This window comes from Euprymna scolopes, chromosome 36 (assembly GCF_053919585.1).
Source record: "Euprymna scolopes isolate OS-2025 chromosome 36, ASM5391958v1, whole genome shotgun sequence".
NCBI lineage: Eukaryota > Metazoa > Mollusca > Cephalopoda > Sepiida > Sepiolidae > Euprymna > Euprymna scolopes.
Genome location: NC_136517.1, coordinates 55,968,725 through 55,993,388, shown reverse-complemented (window position 1 = coordinate 55,993,388; position 24,664 = coordinate 55,968,725). Strand labels below are relative to the sequence as shown.

Below are 24,664 nucleotides of genomic sequence, written 5' to 3'. Positions count from 1 at the left end.
GGGATAGGAGTGCTCCTAATCCCCGGGTCAAAGTGAAAAAATTGCTGAGAAGTTGTTTGTTTCATGAAAGACGTTTATGCTATAGTCAACAATGTTGCTAAACAAAAGAATGACTATTATTAATTTTTAGGCAGATTTCTTACAGGCAAAAATGTTTGTGGCCTTTATTGCCTGTATATAGCTTATTCTCCATCAAAAACTAAAAAGTGTTTTATTTTATTTTATTTTATTTCATTGCAAAGTATTGAGTTTTGTGGTTTTTCTTTGTTGTTGAAGGAAAAGTTGTTATTTTTAGCAAATGTGGTCATGACATATTTCTGGGAGTGTCGGTCTCATGTCTGTCTCTGCTGACCAGCGTGTTTATTTACAAAAATTTAGGAATGGTGAGCTGGCACACTGTGATACACTCATACCTACTACATTTCGCCTTATCTTTCTTTCCTTCTCTCTCTCTGTGCCCAAAACTAAAGAACTTCTATGAACAAAGTTTCTTTTCTAGAACTAACCATCTAGAACTGCTTCCCAGTTGGCTACAACATGGTCATTTTCAAGACCAATGTAAACAAATTCTTGTTGAACCGCCCTCTTAAATAATCAAAGTCTGCCTAATAATTATCATCAGTACTAAACATCATAGTGTTATCTCACCGTCCATCTGACACTCATTTGACTCTTGATCTCGAGTGGCCTTTCAGCCTTGATTAGCGGTAACTTTCTAGTAAAAAAAGAAACAAAAATATAACTGCTACATTACATGTAGACCAAATGTATGGAAAACATAGTTGGTTGGTTATCTCATATAAAGAACTGACAACTGTTTTCTTTCACAAGTGAACCCCCCCCCGCCCTCACCTTTCACCCTGAGAAGTAAATAGTAATATATATATATGTGTGTGTGTTGTTATTGAGATTCTAGTGATAAATCATTTTTTATTGAAGATAGCAGGTGTAATAATGAGGATCGCTAAAATGAATAGCTTCTTGGTTTGTGTTCTTTGTTTACCTCTTCTACTCGCAGCTCTTCCGATGAAAGATTGCGGTAAGAACATTTATCTTTTATAATCTCAACTAGAGCACCACAGTGACTCACTGGGTCAGTATTTTTTATTATTATTAAGATGTGATCAAGTTCAAATCCATTTCATTCCGCAAAAAATTACTTTCACTTAGGATGTTGGCAACCTTCACATGGTCCCTTCTGTAAGTAGCCGATGTCTTTCTGGAAAGAATTCTGACTAAAAAAAGTATCGGGGAAACCAATGCCGACAATAGAATCTTTGGATTCGTATGATAGGCTAAGAATGTTTTTTTTATTTTTTTATTGGTTCAGGCGAGTGCATGTCTTGAATCAGTTGCGCAGAAACGAGTTTAAGAGTTTTCCTTTTGGAGTAAATTTTGCTAGCTACATACCGACAGGTAAGGGCACTAACATTAATCAATGATATGAACTGAGTTTAATAACTTATAGGGCAGTTTTTAAGAAGAATTAGTTGATATTGGATTTGAAGTTGTAATCAACATATTAGAAGAAAACCCATCTCAGAACAGGTACCATTAATTCCATGAGCAGAACAGTTTTGCACTACTTTTGTCCCCTTGCAAAGATTAAAATTAAGATACAATGATACTAAATCTTATGTTTAGAATCCTTACTCAAATTTAGATCACAATCCATTACATTATTTTTCTTGAATTGTAAGCCATGTTTAGTTTCAGAAGAGTTTCCGATGGACAGTTATTGTATACAAGTCCTGGAGATGAAGAATTCTCAGTGGGCAGCTGTTCTGTACAGGTTCCGGACTTTATAATTTTGCAGCCAAAGAGCAAAAGGTCCTTCTTGTGATGACATTATGTGCTGGAATGCTAAAAGGTTTAGTTTTTCTGGAGCAATTCTGATTTCTGATTGGTTGATAGCAGAACGTGAATTAATTTGATTCATCAGTTCCTAGCAGCAGTGTTTATAAATAGAATCTCTGAACTTTGAGAGAGTATACTCCATTAAATATAAAAAATATTGCAACAATTTTGATTCTAGAAAATGTCTAAAATTTAGAGGGTCATAAGAAAAAATTAAAATTCAGAAAATCTTGCTTAATTGATGTCTAATGACTATGAATCAAATTTAATGCAAATATAAAATATTTGAATTTTCAAATTTTGCCTCCTAAAACCCTTTCAGGTATTCCAAAGAAAATGAAATCTGAAAAATATTTATTAATTGATATCTAATATATATTGCTAAAATTTCACAAAAAATCAGAAGTATCAGAATTTTTGCAAAGGGATTCAACCCCTTTTTTATTTTACTCCTATTGCATAAAACTAAATATAGGTCACATTTAGATACCTTATGAAACGGTGTTCTAAAATCCACATTGATCGGTTTGTTAGTTTAGGCATGAATCCTGCACATATAAATATATTAAGACATATATACATGCATAACTTCAAAACTATGCACATCTGTGCTCTTACCAGTGAGCAATCAAGAAAACATATCAAAATAATAAAATCTGTTTTATACATACTTTGCATGCGGGGAGGAGGGTATTTATACATTGTGCATAGGGTGTTTGAATTATGTGCTCAGTGTTTATATGTGCTAGTATTTCTTTCATAGTCGATTCTTTTGTCATTCACGACTAAGCAGTGATCCCTTCATGGTTGTTGATCTTCTGTTTAACTTAAGACAAATAGGTACTCATGCATGGAAATAAAATGGAGACTTGTTAAGCTTTCAAAAGTTTTATTTAGAGAAAGAGAGAACGTTTACTCATTGGGGAAGAAACCATGTAACTTGTTCACTTACTTAAGTTTCTTAAATTAGTCTTAAGTGTGGGAATTGAGAAACACAGACGGGCAAAATCTTTAGGCAACATTCGCCTTAGTTATCTCTAAATTGTTGGGCGCATCTTGTCTTTATCGCTCCCAGCGAGGGACTAACTTTTAAAAATCCTTTTGTTTCTCACCTTGAAGACATGATGTCATCATCTCCTATATTTCAACACCAGCATTTTTAGCACGTTTTGTCTTGGGAGATAACTTTTGACCCCTACTTTAATCATACCACCTGCAGTTGAGTATATTTCTGTATTCGCTAGGTTATCCTGACATGTACCAATGTAATCCTTGCCAAAATTCATACTAGTTTATACAATCGCTACTTACTGGCATAGAGTTCCAATATGAACATTTTTTCTTCATTTCATTTGTTTTTAGCAATGAAATTGTAACATTCGATTTCCAAACTGGAAACAAATTCATTATGAACTTTATAAAAAAATTTAATTTAGTTTCATGGCATTGCTCATCGTATCAGGCGGGTTGTCCAGACCAAATTGATCTTTCCCTCCACAAGTCTCTATCTTCAATTGGCCTTAAGAAGATCTTCAAGTTGTAAGCTATTGTCTTCTGTCAATAATTTTGTATACGTCTTGACAGGTTTAGCTAATTAAGTGGTTCCATGTTTAGGATCCCACAGTTCCACATCACTGACGACCTCATCTTTTCTTCTGTAGAAATGTCTGGCATATCATGTTCTTCCTTCTCTTATTACTGAAGAGATTCTGGGCAACCGACCATATTGACGGCTAATGGTTGGGTGTGTTTTCAAGTTGAAGCATAACACTACCCGGAGCATTCTATTGTAAGTTCTATCTAACTTACTTTCAAGTTTGTTTGTTTTTTTGTTTTTTTTTACTGAGAATCTGTGCTGATGAACCATAAAGCAGTACCATCTCCACTACAGCTCCAAAAAGTTTTTTTGTGACTTGTTCTGAGAGGGCAGATTTGTATATAACTTTCAACCAATTAATCGACTGAAAAATGGCATTACTAGTTAACTTAATTGTAAATTACTGGTGTAGGGTTCCAATATATAACAGTATGAAATCTTTTTTTTTTTCTTCCACTTATTTTTAGATGATGAGATTGTTACACTTCATTTCCAAACTAGAAACAAATTTATTGTTATTGACTTTTTCATTTCACGTTTTCATGGCATTGTTTTGTTTAATTTCAGGTTCAAAGAAATCAAAACTCAATTCCGTGTCTTTAAACAACTGCAAAACTTTACCCTGCATCATAAAGAAAGGAACCTTTGCAAATTTTTCTGTCAACTTTACTCCAAGTAAGTATATTCCTGTTTCCATAATAGATACTCAACTGAGCTACAATCTCTGGTTCACTGCTCCCTCTCATAAAACATTCACAGCAGGAACTCTATTTCTATTTTTGCCATTGCAAAAACTTCCCTTTTCTTCCTCCGTATACCTGAAACCAAGCAAAGTTTTCATAAAAACAGTTTTTTCCCCCCAAACCTCTCATCTGTGGAACATAATGCTGAAGGGTTGTTATGTTAGTCATCATCCTATAGGTAATAGTGATAGTAATGGGGATATATTCTACCTCGGACACATATCAATGACTATTAGCTCACTCAAACTCGGAGTCCAAAAGACGGGTGGATTAGAAACAATAAAAAAATAATAAAGTTCTAGGAATTCTTATTTGATCTCGCTGGTTAATTTTCAGGTTAAATTCTTTGTTAATTCTTTTATAGTTTACCATCTCTTGATTCTAATTTCACATTATGCTTACCTCAAATGACCATTTGATCCAATAATATGATAAAACATTGATCCTGGACAATTGCTCTATGAAAATATCTCTCATCTCTCAGTTAATGCTACTTACACCTTTAACCCCCACCCCGCCCCCAAAATTGAATAGATAAAATGTAAAAAATAACAATAGAAAAGGTAATATGACGTTAGAGAAACAGAAGAATGTATACTTCCTCAGTCAATCTGCTCCAATTTCCGATCTTCCTGTCAGAATATATCATATATTATATATATTCCAAAAATATGTTGACTGAATTCCTCCACGATTTGGATATACTTTTAAGACCCAGAAATATAAGTTACCCATCGATTTTTTTTTTCTTTTTTACAAGGTGATCACCACTTATCAAGGCCCGGAAGCCACTCAGGGATAAGGGTTATTGCATGTACAGTACGTTAGTGTGGGGATTTAATAAAAATGTCTACTTAAGGGGGCGGTTAATCAGGAATTTGTTTATGTTGGACTTGAAGACATCCAGGTTGTAGTCAGGTGGGAAGCAGGCAGACGGAACAGAGTTCCACAGTTGTGCACTTCTAAGAAAGAAGCTTTGTTCATGGAATCTACGTTTTGATTTGGGCACAGATAAAGAGTGGGGAAAATTTTGGACAGTGATTTCAACTAGACGAGTGTTTCTCATAAAAGATTTGCGAGGGGGGACTAGCGATTGAAGCTCAAACGAGCACCTGCCATGGAAATAACGATAAAACAAAGATATGCTCGCAACGTCTCTGTGGGAGAGAGATTGCAGGGAAGAGAAAAGGGCATCCCCCACTAAGCCACGAAGTCTATTTTGTACTCTGTCAAGGCAGGATAGGTTGTTTTTAGCAGCTCCTGCCCAGATATGGCAGCAGTATTCCATCCTTGGGCATACTTGGCTTTTATATAGATAGAGAATTGCATCAGTAGTGAGGTATCTTCTGGAGCGGTAGAAGGATCTCACCATCTTTCCAGTGACCTTGGCAACAGACTTTATGTATGTGTTCCATTTCAGATCAGGAGTAAAGGTCAAGCCCAGAAGCTTGTCAAAACATGGGGCTTCTCCTAGATGAGAGCCATCCATTTTAATTGATGCCAGATGGGGATCAGAGCGTTGATCATGATAGGAGCTTGGTTTTAGATGCATTAAAGGTAACCAGCAACCTCTTCCCTCACTGAACCACACGCTCGAGATCAGAGGAGAGAGAATCAGAGAGAACTTTGTCATTTACAGCCTTTGATGTGTTGCTGTAGATGGTCGTGTCATCAGCATAGATGTCAACGAATGATTTAAGTATGTGTTTAGGGAGATCATTGATGTAGATTAGGAAAAGAGTTGGGCCCAGGATTGACCCCTGAGGGACTCCAGCATTTATATTGCAGGCCTCCAATTTTTGTCCATCTACCACTACTCTTATGAGCCTATCGGAGAGAAATGATTTAATGATTGAGAAAACATTTGCAGTTATACCGCAGCTGGAAATCTTGTGAAGTAGACCCTTATGCCATACCTTGTCAAAGGTCTTTGATATGTCAAGAGCAATTGCCCTAGAAAGGAAGCCTTTGTCAAGAGATTCACTAATCCTGTGGGATATAACCGTCAGCACATCTGCGGTAGATCTTGCATCAGCATAGATGTCAATGAATGATTTAAGTATGTGTTTAGGGAGATCATTGATGTAGATCAGGAAAAGAGTTGGCCCCAGGATGGACCCCTGAGGGACTCCAGCATTAATACTGCAGGCTTCTGATTTTTGTCCATTGACCACTACTCTTATGAGCCTACCAGAGAGAAATGATTTAATGATAAAGAAAACATTTGCAGTTATACCGAAGCTGGAAATCTTGTGAAGTAGGCCTTTATGCCATACCTTGAACCTAAATCCCCTTAATGCTGCAAATTGATCATTATTTTGATGTCAAACCTCCTTCTCTTCTCCATGTGTTGATGACTATATCTAAATAAACACAATATCATCTCTGAAATGATCGTACAGTATCCCTAGTTGTTTTTGTCTTGATTTATTTAAACATGTAAATGAACTTATACTATTTCATTTAACTCCCATTTAATCTACTATAGCTCTTGTTACGGTTTTGTTCCTAGTCTAGGGGTTAACGGAACACCGCAAGCATATTATTGAAAAATAAAAGATTGAAAAAAAAAAGATAATTTGAAAAGAAAACAATTTTATTACAAAGAAAAAGAAAAACAAAATCAAAAATAGAGAAAAAAAACGAATTTCTAATAAGCTGTTTATAATCGATAGTGCAAGGGGAAAAACTCTGTTTTCTAGTTATTTCCCTTTAGATAGAAGTAAATTTGTTTTTTTATAGCAATGTTTGTTTATCTTTATGCATTTTGGTCAAATATAATTCAGAAAAATCTATATTTACCAGTTGTTGATGAAAGAGATTTTTTCTCTGTATCTTGTCCCAGTTCATCTGTTATTTAACGGCTCCAATTTTGCTTGTGATTTTCTTCAGTTGGAATCATATGGTTGGTCGCCTATGTGATCGCGTCCCAACTCTGAGTTATAACTGACTATAATTAGCGGTCGTACGCTATTTATAGTTATCACTAGAGAAGGTTCGAGAAAGAACAGAAAAGAATATTGAGATAAAAGTCAAAGTGTTTTATAGCTGATGATAAAGCTAAACATTCTTTTTCAATAATGGAATAATTCTTTTGGTATTTGTTGAATTTTCTTGAGAAATAACCGATAGTTTTATCTAAGCCTTCTTCATCTTCTTGGATGAGAATTCCACCCATGCCCACATCACTAACATCAATTTGTAATTTAAACTGTTTGGAGAAATCTGGGGTAGCAAGAGCTGGACTTCCAATAAGAGTTGATTTGATGTCATTGAAAGCTTTATGGCAGGAATCAGTCCATTTGTATTTTTCATCCTTTTTTAGCAGATTGGTGAGAGGACTTGCTAATGTTGAAAAGTTTTTACAGAATCTTCTATAAAATCCAGTCATACCGAGAAATCGCATTAGTTGTTTTTTATTTGTTGGGACAGGATATTTTATCATAGCATCAACTTTTGCCGAGATAGGTGTTCCTTGACCCTGACTGACAGTATGACCCAAATAGTCAACTTTTGCTTGACAGAAATAACTTTTGTTGAGATTGACACACAGGTTGGCATTTTGTAGTTAAAATTTTTTTTTTTATAATATCTAAATGTTCTTCCCAGGTGTTATTTTACACAATCACATCGTCGAGGTAAACTTCACATCCATGAATATCCTGTAGTGAATGCATCATTCTTTGAAATGCTGCTGGAGCATTTTTCATTCCGAACTGCATAACTTTATATTGGTATAGACTGTCTGGTGTGACGAATGCGGAAATTTCTTTTGCTTCATTGGTTAAAGGTACTTGCCAGTAACCTTTAATCAGGTCAAATTTGCTTACATATTTGGATTTTCCGATTTTATCAATACAATTATCAATTCTAGGAATTGGAAAAGAGTCAGTCTTGGTTATTTCATTAATTTTTCGAAAGTCTGTCACAAATCTGTAAGTTCCGTCTGGTTTAGGCACGAGAATGCATGGTGAACTAACATCTAGAAAACAGATCTCTGAACTTATTGACCAAAGCATATATATTTCTTTTTTTTTTATAGGATAAATGTTTGTTTGTTATTTAGGACTTCTGAGTTTTTTAATTGATTGCTGTGACCTATGTCTTTCTCTTTAGTAACTAAGCTTGTTTCATTGTCTAACTCAGTGTTCCATTTATTAATATCTGTAATAGTTTTTAAAGTAAAAACTGGCCTCGTTTTTTCTACATCATTCCTAATTGTAAGGTTTTAACATGTTGATGTGGCATATTCTAGTTTTCTTCCTTCTATCTGGAGTGCATATAATGTAATTCACACCATTAATTTTCTGTTCGATTTCATATGGTCCATAATATTTTGCTTTTAAAAATGATTTGGAATTGACAAAAATACTAATACTTTATCTCCTACTTGGAAACTACGATGTTTTACTATTCATATCGTATCTATTTTTCATTCTAATTTGAGAATTTTTTACGCTTTTCTGTAGACGTACTTTATTTTTTAAAAGACATAGTTTTGTATCTTTTTGTTGTTCTCTTACAAGTTGATTTTGTAATTTTCCTGTGTTGTTTCCATTATGTAATGTATTACTATTTAAGTTTTTATCTATAATAATAGGTCTTTCGAGGTCATGTGGTATGACTGTTTCATTTAGTTTTAATAAAGTAGTTGGTATTGAAGTTTTTTTTTACATGAGGGTCACCACTTATCAAGGCCCGAAGGCCACTCAGGGATAAGGGTTATTGCGTGTACAGTAATCAATGAGATAGTATTGTAGTAATCATTAGTATTGGGGGTTTTGATAGAGTGTCTTAAGGGGTTGGTTTGTCAGGAGTTTGTTTATGTTGGACTTGAAGACGTCCAAGTTGTAGTCAGGTGGGAAACAGGTAAGTGGCAGAGAGTTCCATTGGCGTGCAGTTCTAAGAAAGAAGCTTTGCTCATGGAATCTATTTGGATTTACGCCCAGTTAAAGAGTGGGGAAAATTATTGACAGTAGTTTCAGCCAGACGGGTGTTTCTCGTGAAAGATTGGCGAGGGGGACGAGGGATTGGAGCTCAGACGAGCACCTGCCATGGAAATAGCGATAAAACAAAGACAGGCTTGCAACGTTTCTTCTGTTTTGGTTTTCTAATAGTTGTTTCTTTTTTCTAGTTCTAGTGAGTACCCATTTTGGCTATAAGTTTTTATCTTCTTCCTCATTTTCTTCTGTTAATTCTACATTATCTGTAATTATTAGATCTGGTATTACTTCATTACCTCCTAAATCGTTCCCTAAGATTAAAGAAACACCTTTCACTGGTAGAGTAGGATGAACTCCAACTATGACTAAACTATTTATGTAGTTTGATTCTATGTAGATTTTGTGAAGTGGCACTTTTGTGATACTCAAATCTATTCCCTGTAGCAGGACATTATCTTCCGTGAAGGTCGAGTCAGATAGCGGTAAAACTCCTTCAAGTAATAATGTTTGAGATGCCCCTGTGTGTCGTAAGATTTTTACAGGTGTAATCTTATTAGGGTCTCTTATGGAAACACAACTATCGGATATGAATGGTTGGTATGCATCTAGGAATGGTTCAGAAACCTTTTTATTTGTATCTGAACTAATTATCTGCCCTTAACTCCTCAGAAGAAATAGCAACAATCATAATGGCATGATGGAAACATATTAAAGGTATTTGCAGTTTCTTTTCCAATTTTCAGATTTTAATCATGTCAAATCACACTTTATTTCTTTTTGATGGATTGATTGTTGCTATTTCTTCTGGTGAGTTACGGGTATAATAGATTCACTGATTGATATAATAATTAAGTGATTGATTTTGCAGCATGAAACAGATACTGTCAAGAATTGTATAAGTCAACTGAATTAAAGAAATAAATTATAAGATGGTCAACATCACAAATTTTGGAATATAGTCTTTTGTCATTTATACACTATATATATATATATATATATATATATATATATATATATATATATATATCTTAAACCTAAGTGAACATTTGAACTTTTTGGTTGGTTGGTTGGTTGGTTGGTTGGTTGGCTGTTTTTGTTTTACGGCATATCAACCCTTTTTCAGGTTATTTAATGCCGAATCCAGTGATTTTGATGAACAATTTTTTAATAGAATATATTTGCTTTTTTCAAGTTAGTTTCTATTGAAACCATAGTTGGGACCCTAACAGGTACTACCACTCCAGGTCAGAGTGGACTTGGGAGCAATGGCGATTAAAGGATGGCTCCACACTCTCCAAAGCCCACAAGCTGGGGCCTCACCATCGGATATAGTTTAAGGTCATATCCAGGACCGTTAACATTTTGTTTGAATGCTAAGGACCATGCATCCAATAAACAAACCACCTTGAAAGAAGAGAATTAAGATCTATTTATGCAGTCGGACACATCTAGAAAACTTTTATCAATGTCACATTAAACCGGAACTTAACATTATGCATTTAAATTTGACAACCATAATTATAATTCTCTTATAGACCTGTCTTAGCATTTAAGGGGCTATAAACAATATTATGATAAATATTATTAAATTCTTATCTGCATGCATGTTTCATCCTTTCCCAAGAATCGTCAGTGTGGAGGATGACTGCTCTGCCGTTCACAGGATTTTAAACTCTCAGACGCAAGTCAAAGCAGAGTTAATCAACATTTATTTCCCTAAGGTGATTTTTTTTTTTATATATTTTGACCATAAAATATATGCTAAAATAGTTTATAGGTTCAAGATTGTGTCATGTTGGAAAAATAAAAAAACAAAAACAAGCTTCCATGTTAATTCGTCTCATTAGCAATTAACTCACTAAGCGTCAAAATGCAAGTGCATACAAAATGCGAAAAGACTTCAAAAAGGAGAAAGAGAGTATGTTAAAGAGGAGGATCACTTAAAAGACGTCACAGCTCTTGCGAGAAGTCACGCATGGCAGGAGAATGAGGAAATGAATGTTGTTGTTGTTGTTGCATGAAAAAGTGAGTTATTCTTTGTCTTGGTCTCCTTTGTGACATAGACTGCTACAACGTGTGGGTCCTGTGTGTAAACGCAGGTAATGTTACACTTAGTGAGGTTCAATATGATTGTGATACTATCAACGTCCTTTATTAAGTGTAAGGTAGTAAAAAAAAAAAGAGGAAAAAAAAAGAAAAAGAGGAAATAAGTTTATCAGCAGAACAATGGAGAGTAAGTTGTTCATCAGGATACACAAAGGAAGACAAAATAGGATTGTTAATCAAGGTGTGGCGGAGAAAAAGATCGAACAACAAAGGCTGACATATTTAGACTTAGTTTACGGGCAGTTTATATGTGGCAATGAATTTTGCAACAGTCTTTAGTTTGCGACAATCGATAACAGTTTTCAGTTGGAGAGAGAGTTGAACGCAAGTTGTGGCTTAGAGCAAATCAAGATGAGCTGACATAAACTGATAAACATGGCCTCAGCACCACTGTAAGAGTCGTTTTCCGTGATGGTGTTAGACATATGCCCAGAGTTCAACTGATATTTATAGAATGTGTCAGAGTTTGTGTGTTTCTGAATTTTCTTTTGCATTGTTTATTTTTTATATTTATGAACCAGTTCTCACTTCCTTGGCAGTCGCCAATGTGAGAAATGATGACACTGCCAGAAATAGAATAAAAGCCGACAAAGAAGCAGACCACGGAGATAGCAATAGAATTGTTAATTGTTGTTGAGCACTTGGTCACACAAAGGTTATAAAGAACGAGCAAAAATAAAAAGATTGGAATAGTCCATTATAGACAAAAGAAAATATCACCACAGGGAGTAATACTATTTTTAACTTGTTAGAGAAAGAAAGATAATGAGCAGAAATAAACTTAATTTAAATTTTGTTTATTTTTTTTAAATATTTAACTGGCTTTACAAACTCCCTCACCCTCCAATTCAAATAATCTAACCAGAGTTCAATGTGTTACTCTCCCCCAAATTAAATTTTTTTTTTTAGTTTCTATATATAAAAGCCAAAATTGGTCTGTCGGTCTGTCTGCTATCCCTTTTTAAATAAATATTTGCTAGCAGAACAGTAGCAGAAACTTGTGAGCAACAGAAGATATTATAGTGCTTCTATATCATAAAAACAAAACAAATATTGAATTACAAATGAAACAAATGGTACCTACGTAAGTGTCAGGTCTCAAATAGTAACATATCCAAAAATTACGAAATATGATCAGGTAGAAAAATAATTATTAACGAAAAAGAAATTTGTGAAAGGAAGTTAAATCACTATATTACGCTTGCTAAAAAAAGAAATAAGTTGACAGGGGAGATAATTAAGTTCTATTGCTTACATCATGTGATGAACGCAATTCAAAATGTTGGATAAAATTTATTCCCCACATAAACTTTATCGAAAACAGTTTTTCATGAATAATTATTTTTCTACCTTATCATTTTTTGTAATTTTTGGATATGTTATTATTTGCGACCTGACAATTACGTAGGTACTAATTGTTTTACTTGAAATTCAACATTTATTATCGTTTGTATGATATAGAAACACAGATGTTATTTACCTTTGGAATTATTTGTTGACATTCTGCTTTTGTAGATGAAAAAGTGACTTCAGGTAAAGTGAAAGTTTGGGGTAAAGTGTCACCTTTGCCTCCGATACCCTTTTCATTGGACAATGATAAGCTCTGTAATGGTACCGGTGTGACTTGTCCCCTTCAAGCAGGAAAAGCTGTTATGTTTGGAAATCACTTGGAAGTTAAAACCATCTATCCTTCGGTAAGAAAGAGAACTCTACTTTTTTGGGTAAAATTTTTTACCTGATTTTCCCCTTAACATTTTCCTATAAAATGACAAGTTGAACAGGTTCTCGGGTATGCTGAAAACGAATATCGTATTTAAATTTTTTGCAAATAAGTAGTTCCCCAGATATGAAGCAATGTAATTCCTTTTGTTAAAAGTGATGGCCAAAAATATGCGCACGCTTGCGCGTACAACAATAGCCACCACTTTTTATATTACATTGCTTAATGTCCGGAAAACTACTTATTTGCAGAAAATTTAAATGCGATATTCATTTTCAGCATACTCAAAGACCTATACAAGTCATTTTCAAGGAAAATGTTAAGGTGGAAACCAAGTAAAAATTTACCCTTCATTGTTTTCAGAATCGAATCTCCTGCAGTTGCCATTATATATGTTGCATCATCTAAAATATTTATTCCGTAGCATAAAAAATAATAAAAACAAGCAAGACTGCTTGTTAGTTACCGATTTCATCAACGTTTATTTCTCTATATAACACAACATACATGCTAAAATAGACTTTTAGGATTATTCAGAATTTTAACCTATTGTTCTAAGGGAGGTAACTATGTTTTACCTAGAATTGTAAGGAAAAAATTTTTTTTCAACTATTTCATTTAATCTGCTTTGCTGCACACATTTCCCTATACTGTCCAGATTTAATCTGCCTCTGAGGCCATCGGAACTAAGCTTGTCTTCAAGACTCACATTACAGGATCATTCTCATACCATTTCTTTCCATGCAACACATGTCCTCAACCCTCACTGAGCAGATTTCTTCCATAGATCATCACACTGTGTGCACATGCCTGATAGACTCTTTTTTTCGATTGATGATCATAACACTTTGCTGGTTAGTAATCGCAGCAAAGTTAGTACTAGGAAATAAAATTGAAATATTATAGTGAATGTGAGATTTTAATAGGTTTTCTGGTATGCTGAAAACGAATATCGCATTTCAATTTTCCGCAAATATGAAGCAATGTAACAACAGCAAAATAGTGATAAATTGGCCCCCTTTAACCATTTGCCAAAGTTGTCACTCTTTAACCCTTTGTAACCTGAATTAAATGTAGATCAGTTGTAGCAGTGTCAGATGTCGCCATTAAAAATGAGTGATAAAAATGTGAATTATTAGACTATTTTTCGAGGCTTATAACTACTTGAAAAATGTAATTTAAACCCTAATTTTTTTCAATAAAAGGAGCAAAGACCAAATTTTAAAAATAATAAAAGGTTTAATAGCAAAATATTCAATATTTTTTTTTTTTTTTAAATCGGTTTTACTTAAAAAAGATTTCAAGAAATTCAAGAAATTTTAACTTACTCTGAATATAATAAATACATATAAATTCCAAAAAATCACTTGAACTATAAAAAATACTAATCAATGGGTACTTTCATTCTTCATTTATAAGAATTTTTCCATATTTATATTTTATATTCCATGTACTTTTTAAATAAAATAATTTTTTAAGCAAGGATTAAAAAATACCGCCATTTTAAATTCTCATATCAGATGGTCACAGAGCGAATTTGTCTCCTTTCTTTGAGTTGACAAATACGGTGGCCTAAAACCACCATAATTAATCTCCCCTTTCTATTTCTGACATGTGTTTGCTGTCAACAACAAAGTTAGTCAATATGGGTCACTGTACTTGAAAAATGATCACATTAACTCATAAGTTTACTTTTATAAACAAACCCCTCGACAAATTTAGATATTTTTTTATTTGCTTAAAGAAATACATGAGTTTTTGATTTAAAATATTTTATTTCTTCTTTATGGAATGATTTTTTTTTAAATATCTAAAATAAAACAACATTGAATGAAATAGAAAAAAATTGATGTAAGAGTCCAATATTTACTGAACAAAATATGAAGTTCCACTTAAAAAAAAAAAAAAAAAATCAACATGTTTTTTTTTTTAAATGTTTTAAATTTTTGACTTTAGAGGAAAATTTGCACATAACTATTCTTTTTTGTTTTGTTTTGAATTAGATTATTTTATTTATTGATCTTTTATCTTCAATTTGTGATTTATAAACCTTAGGTGAGAAAATTAATTATTTTCATTTTAATAGACATTTCAAAATGGAGGGGAGGGGTGAATAAAAAATTGGAAAGAGCATAAAAGTTTACATTAAACCCGCAAATAACGTAAAATTTAAACCAATAGAAAAATTTTGATAGATTTTTAAAGAGAAAAAATTGAAAAAAATTTAACTCGTAATATTCAATTTATTTTATTACATAGAAAAAAAAAATGGTTGCATGAGCGCGCGCATGCACTTTGTAAACACTTTTTTATTTTACATAAAAAAATCATACTTCTATTATTTTTTTTAAAAAACTTTAAAAGAAACTAAACAATCCACTTTAAAAAGAGAAATTACGATTGTTTTATATTTTATTCGCAGTTTTGTGTTAGGGGTGTCAAAGTTTCTCAAAAAATTCTGACACACATGGATCAACAGTCACCAAACTTTTTATCGCAGGCGGGATAACTTAAAGAATGATGAACGCGGGCCGCATAATTATTCAATTCAATACTTACAAGCCAAAACGGAAGCTCTGTGAGAGGGAAAAAAAAAGAAAAAAAAAATGACGAGAAATAGAGTTGAGCTGCGTGTGCAATGAACAAAAACAAAAGCAACCAACATGGTTCTTTTTAAACCAAACAAAATGCATGCTAAAATATTCCTTGGCTTTGGGATTGAGTTATATTTGGAACCAGAATTCCTCCTATAGTAAAAAACAAAAACAAAACAAAAGCAAATCACATAAATTGATCAGGCAGTCTTATTTTTAAATAATAAAATCAAATTTTATGAAAAGCGGCTGTCTTATCTCCCACTTTGAAAACAATTTAAAAAAACAAAACAAAACAAAATAACAAGAAGATAACTCAACAATAATTCAAACTTGTAAGATTTATGTTGTAATGCCTGCGCATTCCCATTGACCACTTTAAAATGATTTTCTTTATAAAAATAAAACTACTTGATAAATTTACATAATTTTTGGAAAATGATATTTTTGTTTTATCACAACTACGTATATCGTACAGATTTTTCTTCATTTTTGTTTTTTAATATAGGGGGAATTCTGGATGAGAATCTTTCTTTTTGAACGAACAGCCATTTTCCTTATTAATAAAAAGCAAAAATACTTTTAATGAAACTCAAGATGAAGTAATTTCTCCCAAATAAGCCAGGTATCACTTGTGTAAATTTAATGATGTTAATAAATGCTATGATGTATAAATGTTTATATTTAATTTTTATTTTTATTCTTCTTTAAACAGATTTCTGTGATCAACAAATGGCAAGCTGAAGATCAAAACGGAGATGTGTTATTTTGTTTCGAAATCAGCCTACGACTAATCGACTAATAACAAAAGCTGTTCTATTCATTTTCGAAATTCTTCAGCTAATTAGTAAAACAAAAACTTTGCTCAAACTTTGCATTATGAAAATAAATTGATATTTGTTTTTTTTATTGCATTCTTAAAACATATTGAGTTGTGTTTGGGCTAAGGTGAATATAGTAAAAAAAAAAAAAAAAAAAAAAAAAAGATTGATCGCATCACCTGACTTTTTGATCCATTTTCTTTCTTTCTTTTTTTACCATTACGATAAATTACCTCCCTTTAACCATTTGCCAAAGTTTGTCACTCTTTAGCCCTTTATAAACTGAACTAGATGTAGATCAGCGGTCACCAAACTTTTTATTGCGAGCCGGATAACTGAAGAATGATGAACGATATCCTCTTTGGCTATTATTAGGACTATGACAAGAGAATATTCTTATTGTTTTGACTCTCGAGTATATATCCAACACAGATACAATCAATCGAGAACCACATCACTCTATATAAAAACATATAAAATATTAACCTATATATACTCGAGAGTCAAAATAATGAAAAGAATATTCTCTTGTCATAGCCTAGTTATTATATAACCATGTGATTGCCTGAAACGCTCCTATGGTTTGGTTGTTTTTGTTTTACGGTATATCAACCTTTTTTAGGTTATTTAATGCCGAATCCAAAGATTTAGAAGAAATATTTTTTAAGAGATTATATTTGTTGTTTGGTTTCTATTTAACCCATAGTTAGGACTCTAACAGGTACTACCACTCCAGGTCAGAGTGGACCTGGGAGCAATGGCATTTAAAGGGTAGTAAAGGGTTGACTTTGATTACACCTTTGTAACCTGTGTAACATATTACACAAAATGACCTTTTAGACATCATACTTTAAACTTATCTCCTTTTTGACAATTGATCAAGTTTGTTGTTCCTTCAAAACAAGTGACTGTGTCAGGTTCATAATTTATATTCAAATGATCTTTTGGTACATTTGATAATTATTTTATTTTATTTTTTTTGCATTTTTTGCCAAATGCATGCTTTTGCCAAAATGATTCCTCAGTACATATAATCTAGATATCCCAACAGAAGTAGTCCTGTAAACAGTTTAAAACTTATCAGTCAGCTAAATCCCACCCATTCACAGAGATCCCTAGATGTAAGAGAGCTTTATACTCCAGTAGTTTCTTCTGCTAAACTTTGGAACTCTTTTGGGTCTCTGCTTCCCCAACTGTATGGACATGCAGACGTTCAGGTGTTATTTGAACAGACATCTTGCTTCCCAACTCCCTACATAGTACCCCTGTAGCTTATGTCTCTGATAGTAGCCCCCTACATCAAACTGGCAATGTGCCTTGTTTGGTGTGAAAATGTAATAAAAAATTTTTTTTTTTAAAATTCTCACAACAATATTTAAAAAGAACCACAAAGATAATTGTTACAAAAATCAGCAGTTTTATTTATATGAATATGTGTGCATGTGTGTATTAATGTAGAAGTTCTGATCAAGAGTCTGTGATAAACATGTGAAGAGGCTTTGGAGAGTTGATCATGAGCGCTGCTCGGTCTGTGCCGACCACACCCGCAAGTCGTTGGGCATCATACTTGCTGTATAAAACAGTACCGGTGACGTCAGTCTTGGAACCCTTTTTGCTTTTAGCATCATACATCATGTTGCAGACTTCGCTGAAGAAGTGCGAATACAGAGGAAGTTCATAGAATATGATGTGTTGCACTCCACGGATCCTAGGTCTGAAATAAAAATATGGAACCATTAGAGGAAAAAAAAAATTATTTTTTTGTTAACTCGGGAGGACAATATCATAATGAATAAATCTGTATTATGCTACCCACTCCCTTTCAAGTAGGAAATACTGTAGAACTACCTTGTGGATATATATATATATATATATATATATATATATATATATATATATACACACACAATGCCAGCAAAAAGAAAGTCCGCACTTGTAATTTTTTCAAAAACTGCAAATTTAAGCTAAATTTAATGTAACTGTTTAAACAAACTATACCTCATTTGATTCACCTTTTATTCCTCTATAATTTTACCTCTTCATATTTGACTTTTAATTAAAATATTCTAGTGTTCACGTCAATTTAAAAAAATAACTTCAAATTGAGGAGGCAAAAAGAAAGTCCGCGGCAACAAATTCGCTTAAAGCCAGCTTAAATTATCGCCCCTAAATCAATTTAAAATATCCACCAACAGGCAACAAAGCATCTCTAATCGTAATTGTTGTTGTTTCAGGTTATACAACATAACATTTAGTCCATATGCTACGACTTTCTCTTAGTGATCGACAGGAGCTCATTAATCTCCACCGTTCTGGTTTATCCAATCAAGAAATCGGATGTAAATTGAAATGTGATAAGAAAACGGTATGAAAGACTGTGCAAAAGCACCAAAACACCAACAGTGTTCGTGATGCCCTTAAATCTGGTCTTACTAGAGTTACTTCTAACAGGGAAGACAATGCTATCAAGATCCGCAGCCTAAGAAACAGATTTGAAACGGCTCCCCAAATCCAACAACAGTGCAATCTTATTAAAAAGTGCTCTCTTTCTATTGTCAAGAACATATTAAAGGAATTGAATTTGCGAGGATATGTTGCAAGATGCAAGCCAATGATTTCTGTAAAGAACAGAAAGCGCTCTCTGGACTTCGTCAGATGCAATGAAGATTATGGCTCTTCATATTGGTCAAAAGTGCTTTTTAGTGACAAAAGCAAGTTCAATAGGCTAGGCAGTGATCGTAGGCAGTACGTCCGTTAGAGGAAAGACAAAGAATTTAATCCTAGGTGCTTAGTTTCAACGCTGCAAGGTGGTGGAGGTTCCGTTTTGGTGTGGGGCATTATTAGTACCAATGATCCAGGGTCTATAGTTCGCTTGCAAGTTTGAATTAATTCAATCAAGTACATTAATATGTTGACTGAGCATTTTCTACCCTACTTTGGTTGGAATTTGGATGATAATCCCATCTTCATGCAGGATAATGCTCCCATTCACACAGCTGACAAGGTCAAGAGGTTCCTGGAAGAGCATGATATTCCATGTTTGGATTGGCCTGCACAATCTCCAAACCTTACTCCTATCGAAAATGTATGACATTACATCAAGCAACAGCTACGCAATGATAAAATTTAAAAAAATTCGGAAGAACTTTGGACAAAAATTAAAGAAAAGTGGGATGCCCTTTTCCCGGAGTATTGCTGCAGGTTAATTCAAGGAATTCCCAAAAGATTGCAGGCTGTCAAATTGCACAAGGGCTATGCTACTAAATATTAACTAGTTCATTGTGTTCCTGTTGTATTTGTGTTGCATTAATGTCCTAAAGTTACATTTAACTTACAATTTTCCATTGTGCGGACTTTCTTTTTGCCTCCTCAATTTGAAGTTATTTTTTTAAATTGATGTGAACACTAGAATACTTTAATTAAAAGTCATCAAGCGCAGACTTTCTTTTTTGCTGCCTGTGTGTGTGTATATATATATATATATATATATATATATATATATATATATATATATATACACTTTGATAGTAAAAGATATATACTTTTAATGTATATATTCAATAAAGTTATTTTACAAAGGAGATAACTCTGGAAAAATTAGGTCGCTTGAACATCTCTTTTTGGCGCCTGGCTGAATTAGATTAAAATTATAACCATCACCACAAGCTTTAAACTTACAATTGTCAGTTAAAAGAATATTTGATTAATATTTTCAGGGTATCAGATTTAAAAAAAAACAAAAGGATATTCTTGTGCATTTATTTTATTTAAGAATAATTTTCATGCTGAATTGTTTACACTAGGATTGTATGCCACATGGTAATTTTTGTTGGCTTATTTAGTTTCGGATTTCTCCTTTAATTGTGATATACTATTTGTAAATCTAATATGATTCAAGTTAAAGTTTTGTTATCAACTATATTTTAAGAATAATTTACCTATGGTGTATTGACTGAATTCTTACTCTAATTTCTTTATAAATTAAACACATAAAATTTTCAAAATATAGTTAGGATATAAGAACATGGTGGCATAAACACATTAATATTTTCCTCATGGCATCCGTGTTTAAGGTGTTTTTTCTGGAACAATCTCTAAATAACCTATAATAAGTAAGGTTTATATTTTTTTTACTCTTATGACTTTAAAAGAACTATTTTCTTTTTCCATATTTGGTCCTTTTCAATCAAATAAATAAATAAAAATGAACTATATTTGGTTGGTTGTTTTTGTTTTACGGCATATCAACCTGTTTCAGGTTATTTAATGCCAAATCTAGTGATTTTGAGGAACGATTTTTTAATGGAGTATATTTGTTTTTTAAGTCGGATTCTATTTAACCCATAGTTGGGACCTCAACAGGTACTACCACTCCAGGTCAGAGTGGACCTGGGAGCAATGGCAATTAAAGGATGGCTCCACACCCCCCAAGGCCCGCAAGGTGGGGCCTCACCATTGGATATAGTTTTAGGTCATATCCAGGACCGTTGTATAAAGGGTTCTTTTTTAATTTTTTTATAAAGGCCAATTTTTTTTAAGATATGAGAGTATGGTGTGAGGATTGTTTTTATCAAATAACTCTTTAATATTGTTTTCTTTGTAGAATCGATTTCTTACTGTTACAAAATCAGTACATTCAATTAATATGTGTTTAATTGTGAGTGGTGTTTGACAAGGTATACAGATGGGTTGGCTTTCTTTTTTTTTTTTTTTTAGGAGATATGAGTGGGTTAAGTGAGTATGGCCTATTTTTATTCTTGTTAGTTTGACTTCTTTTCTGTTTAGTTTCGTATTTTGTTCTTGTTTTTTGATTTTTGGCATGATTTCGTGAAGTTTGTTGTTATGGTATTCATTCCAGTAGGTTTGCCATTTCTCTGTTGTATATACGTTGATACATCTTTTTAGATCTATATATGGAATTTTAAAATTTGCATCGATTGGGAGATTTAAGGCGTTTTTTGCTGCTGAATCTGCTAATTCATTACCTTTAATACCGGAATGGCTCGGTATCCAGCAGAAAATGATTTCTTTTTTACTGTTTAGTTCAGTTAATTTTTGGAGTAATTTTGCGATTAGGGGGTTGTCCATCTTTTTATTTTTAATCGCTTTTAGAGTAGATTGGGAGTCTGAAAGGATTATAAATTTGTTTTTTTTTTGTTATTGGAGGCGAGTTTGAGAGCTAGGATTAGAGCATGTATTTCAGCACTGGAGATTGAGGTTTCTTTTGGGAGGTTTGATTGTTTTTTGATTGATTTATTGAGTATTGCTGCACTGGCTGTTGCGTTATTTTGTTTAAACCCATCTGTATAGATGTGTGTGTGATCTGGATACTTTTCTTTGATTTTATCGAGATCATCATAAGTTATTGGATGAGTATGTTTCTTTTCATATTTACTTAAACTTAGGTCGATGTTAGGGGATACGATTTTCCAGGGAGGGGTCTTGAGTAGGACAGTTTTGTGAATATTGGTTATGGGTAGACTTGCTTCTTTGGAAATCGATTTTATTCTAAGTCCAAAGGTTTTGATTGCATTTTCTTTTTGGCCGAAAAGGTGTTTACGGTTTGGATTTAAAGTGCTATTGTGTGCTGGGTTTGTGGGGTTGGCTGTAAGTTTTGTGTAGTATTTTAAACCAAGGTTTTGATTTCTAAGCATTGGGGGAGTTTCATGTGCTTCTGCATACAGGCTTTCTACAGGGGAGGTTGAAAATGCTCCTAGTGCTAATCTTAGTCCGGAGTGGCATATTGTGTTGAGGGTTTTTAGATATGACTTTCTGGTGGATTGATACATGAAGCTACCATAATCTATTTTTGATCTAATTAATGCTCTATATAGTTTGAGTAGTGTGTTCTTGTCAGCTCCCCAATCTGTATGGGCGATGATTCGTAGGAGTTGTAATGCTTTATTACATTTGGCTTTGGTGTGATTGATGTGTGGAATGAAATTTAGTTTTTTGTCAAAAATGATTCCCAGGTGCTTGTGTTTATTTATGAATGGAATTTTTTCGCCTTCAATCTGTAAGGTTGGGTCAGGGTGGAGTTTGCGTTGGTTACAGAAATGGATGCATTTTGTTTTAGTTTTGGAGAATTTGAAACCATTTTTAGTTGCCCATTTATTAATTTTATTTATGTTATGTTGTAATTTTTTGAAACCATTTTTCGTTGCCCATTTATTAATTTTATGTTATGTTGTAGTTTTCTTTCAATAGTGTGAGTGTATTTAGATCCGTAGCTGATTGAGCAGTCATCTACATATAAGGAGCTATGTATATCAGGAGAGAGTTCTTTTATAATGTTATTGATTTTTATGTTAAAGATAGTTGTTGATAATATGCTGCCTTGGGGCACTCCTTCTTGATTTTGTGGGTCTGATAAAGTTGAGTCTATGCGAACTTGGAAAGATCTGTCTGTTAGGAAGTTTTTATGAATTCAGGTCTGCCTCTTAGTCCGATGTTGTGGAGATCTTTTATGATACCGTGTTTCCATGTAGTTTCATATGCTTTCTCAAGATAAAAAAAAAACAGATGTTACATGTTCCTTAGTGATAAAAGCTTCTCTGATATAATTTTTGAGGTTAGTGATGTGGTCTATACATACTCGATTTTTTTGGTATCCACACTGGATTTCAGAAATTATTTTGTTGTCATCTAGATACCATATAAGACGGTAGTTAATCATTCTTTCGAACGTTTTGCATAGGCAGCTTGTGAGAGCTATTGATCTGTAGTTTTCTGAGTTTGATGTATCTTTTCCCAGTTTGGGTATTGGTATTATTGTTGCATTTTTCGATGAAGTTGGGAAATCTTTTGTTTCCCATATTTTATTATAAATTTTGAGAAGGAGTTTTAATGATTCGGGTGGAATTTCTTTAAGGAAGCTGTAGTGCACTTCATCTGGTCCTACAGCTGAGTTATGGGATTTTTCTATGGCAGTTTCTAGTTCATTGAGTGAGAAGATTTCATTGTAAGGTTCTTGGTTTTTGGAGTTAAAGTTTATTTTGTACTTTTCTTCATGTTTCTTAAGTATTTGAAATTGTCTATTGTAGTTTTTTGATGATGAATTTTTGGCAAAGGTTTTAGCTAGTGTGTTAGCAATATCTTTTTTATCAGTTATTTTCTGTTTATTTGTGAGAAGGTGTTTGATTGGATCCGAATTATATTTTCCAGTTATTTTCCTAATCATTTCCCAGACGGTTTTGGGTTTAGTGGTAATGTTGATTTTGTTGACAAATTGTTGCCAGCAGGATCTTTTGCATTCTTTAATTATTTTTCGGGTTTTAGCTCTTTGGTGTTTGTATTCTATTAAGTTGTTCGTTGTGGGTTGTTTTTTAAATTTTCTTAAGGCTGCCTTTCTCTGTCTAATGGCCATTTTACATTCTGGATTGAACCATGGTTTGTTTTTTTTCCAGGAGGAGAATTTTTGAGTATGCATTTTTTGGCTATTGTTATGAGTACTTCCGTGAATTCTTCTATTGCTTGGATTTGATGTTCTGTTAGTTTCAGTGAACAAAGTTCTTTAAATTCGGCCCAGTTGGCTTTATTTGTGTTTCACCTAGGTATGTGGTTTTGGATGGAGTTACTGTAATTGATTATAATAGGGAAGTGATCACTTCCACAGGGTTCTTCATAAGTGCTCCATGTATAATCCAAGAAGCTTGATGGATCACACATGGTAAGATCAATGGCACTAGTTGATCCATTTGTTGGATTTAAGTATGTGGGATTTTTTTGATTGAGAAGGCATAAGTTATTTTTGTTAATTAATTGTTCAATTTTGTTTCCTTTTGAGTTTGTGACTTCGCACCCCCATAACGTACTGTGGCAGTTAAAGTCTCCTAGGAGAATGAATGGTGAAGGTAGTTGTTTTATTAAATTTTCTAGTTCATTTTCATTTATTGGTTCATGAGGACGGAGGTATATTGAGCAGATTGTGATTGTTTTGTGTAATGTGACTTGAGTTGTAATTGCTTGGAGATTTGTTTTGACTGAGAAATTGCTTTGAGGTATGCTATACCTTACAAGAATTGAGGTACCTCCATTAGCACAAAGGCCTGTGTTATGGAAATGGTTGTATTGTTCATAGTTTGGTGTTTTGAAATAGTTATTGTTTTGTAGGAAGGTTTCTTGTAAGCAGACAATGGCTGGGTTGGAGAGTGAGATAAGTATAAGAAGTTCATTATAGTTAAATCTTATTCCACGACAATTCCATTGGATAATTTGTTGTGTTTTATTTCTATCCATAAGGCTGTTTAGTTTTCCTCTATTTCCATCTCTTTAGAAGTAGAG

The 24,664-nt window shown here is 33.3% G+C and overlaps 2 protein-coding genes across 2 annotated transcripts in view; one reads left to right on the top strand and one right to left on the bottom strand.

Moving 5' to 3' along the window:
- Positions 1-914: 914 nt before the first annotated feature.
- Positions 915-16,474, top strand: LOC145260505 (NPC intracellular cholesterol transporter 2 homolog a-like). The gene is made up of 4 exons (XM_080118621.1): positions 915-1,039; positions 4,022-4,129; positions 12,762-12,940; positions 16,276-16,474. Exons 1-4 carry the CDS (start codon positions 955-957, stop codon positions 16,360-16,362), a joined length of 459 nt encoding a protein of 152 aa, XP_079974747.1. The 5' UTR covers positions 915-954; the 3' UTR covers positions 16,363-16,474.
- Positions 16,475-17,770: 1,296 nt separating this feature from the next.
- Positions 17,771-24,664, bottom strand: part of LOC145260504 (U3 small nucleolar RNA-associated protein 25 homolog) — a 62,601-nt gene continuing 55,707 nt past the window's right edge. The window contains exon 20 of the mRNA XM_080118620.1: positions 17,771-18,095. Within this exon, the coding sequence (XP_079974746.1) occupies positions 17,849-18,095 (247 nt within the window). The 3' untranslated portion in view covers positions 17,771-17,848. The remainder of the gene's footprint in view (positions 18,096-24,664) is intronic.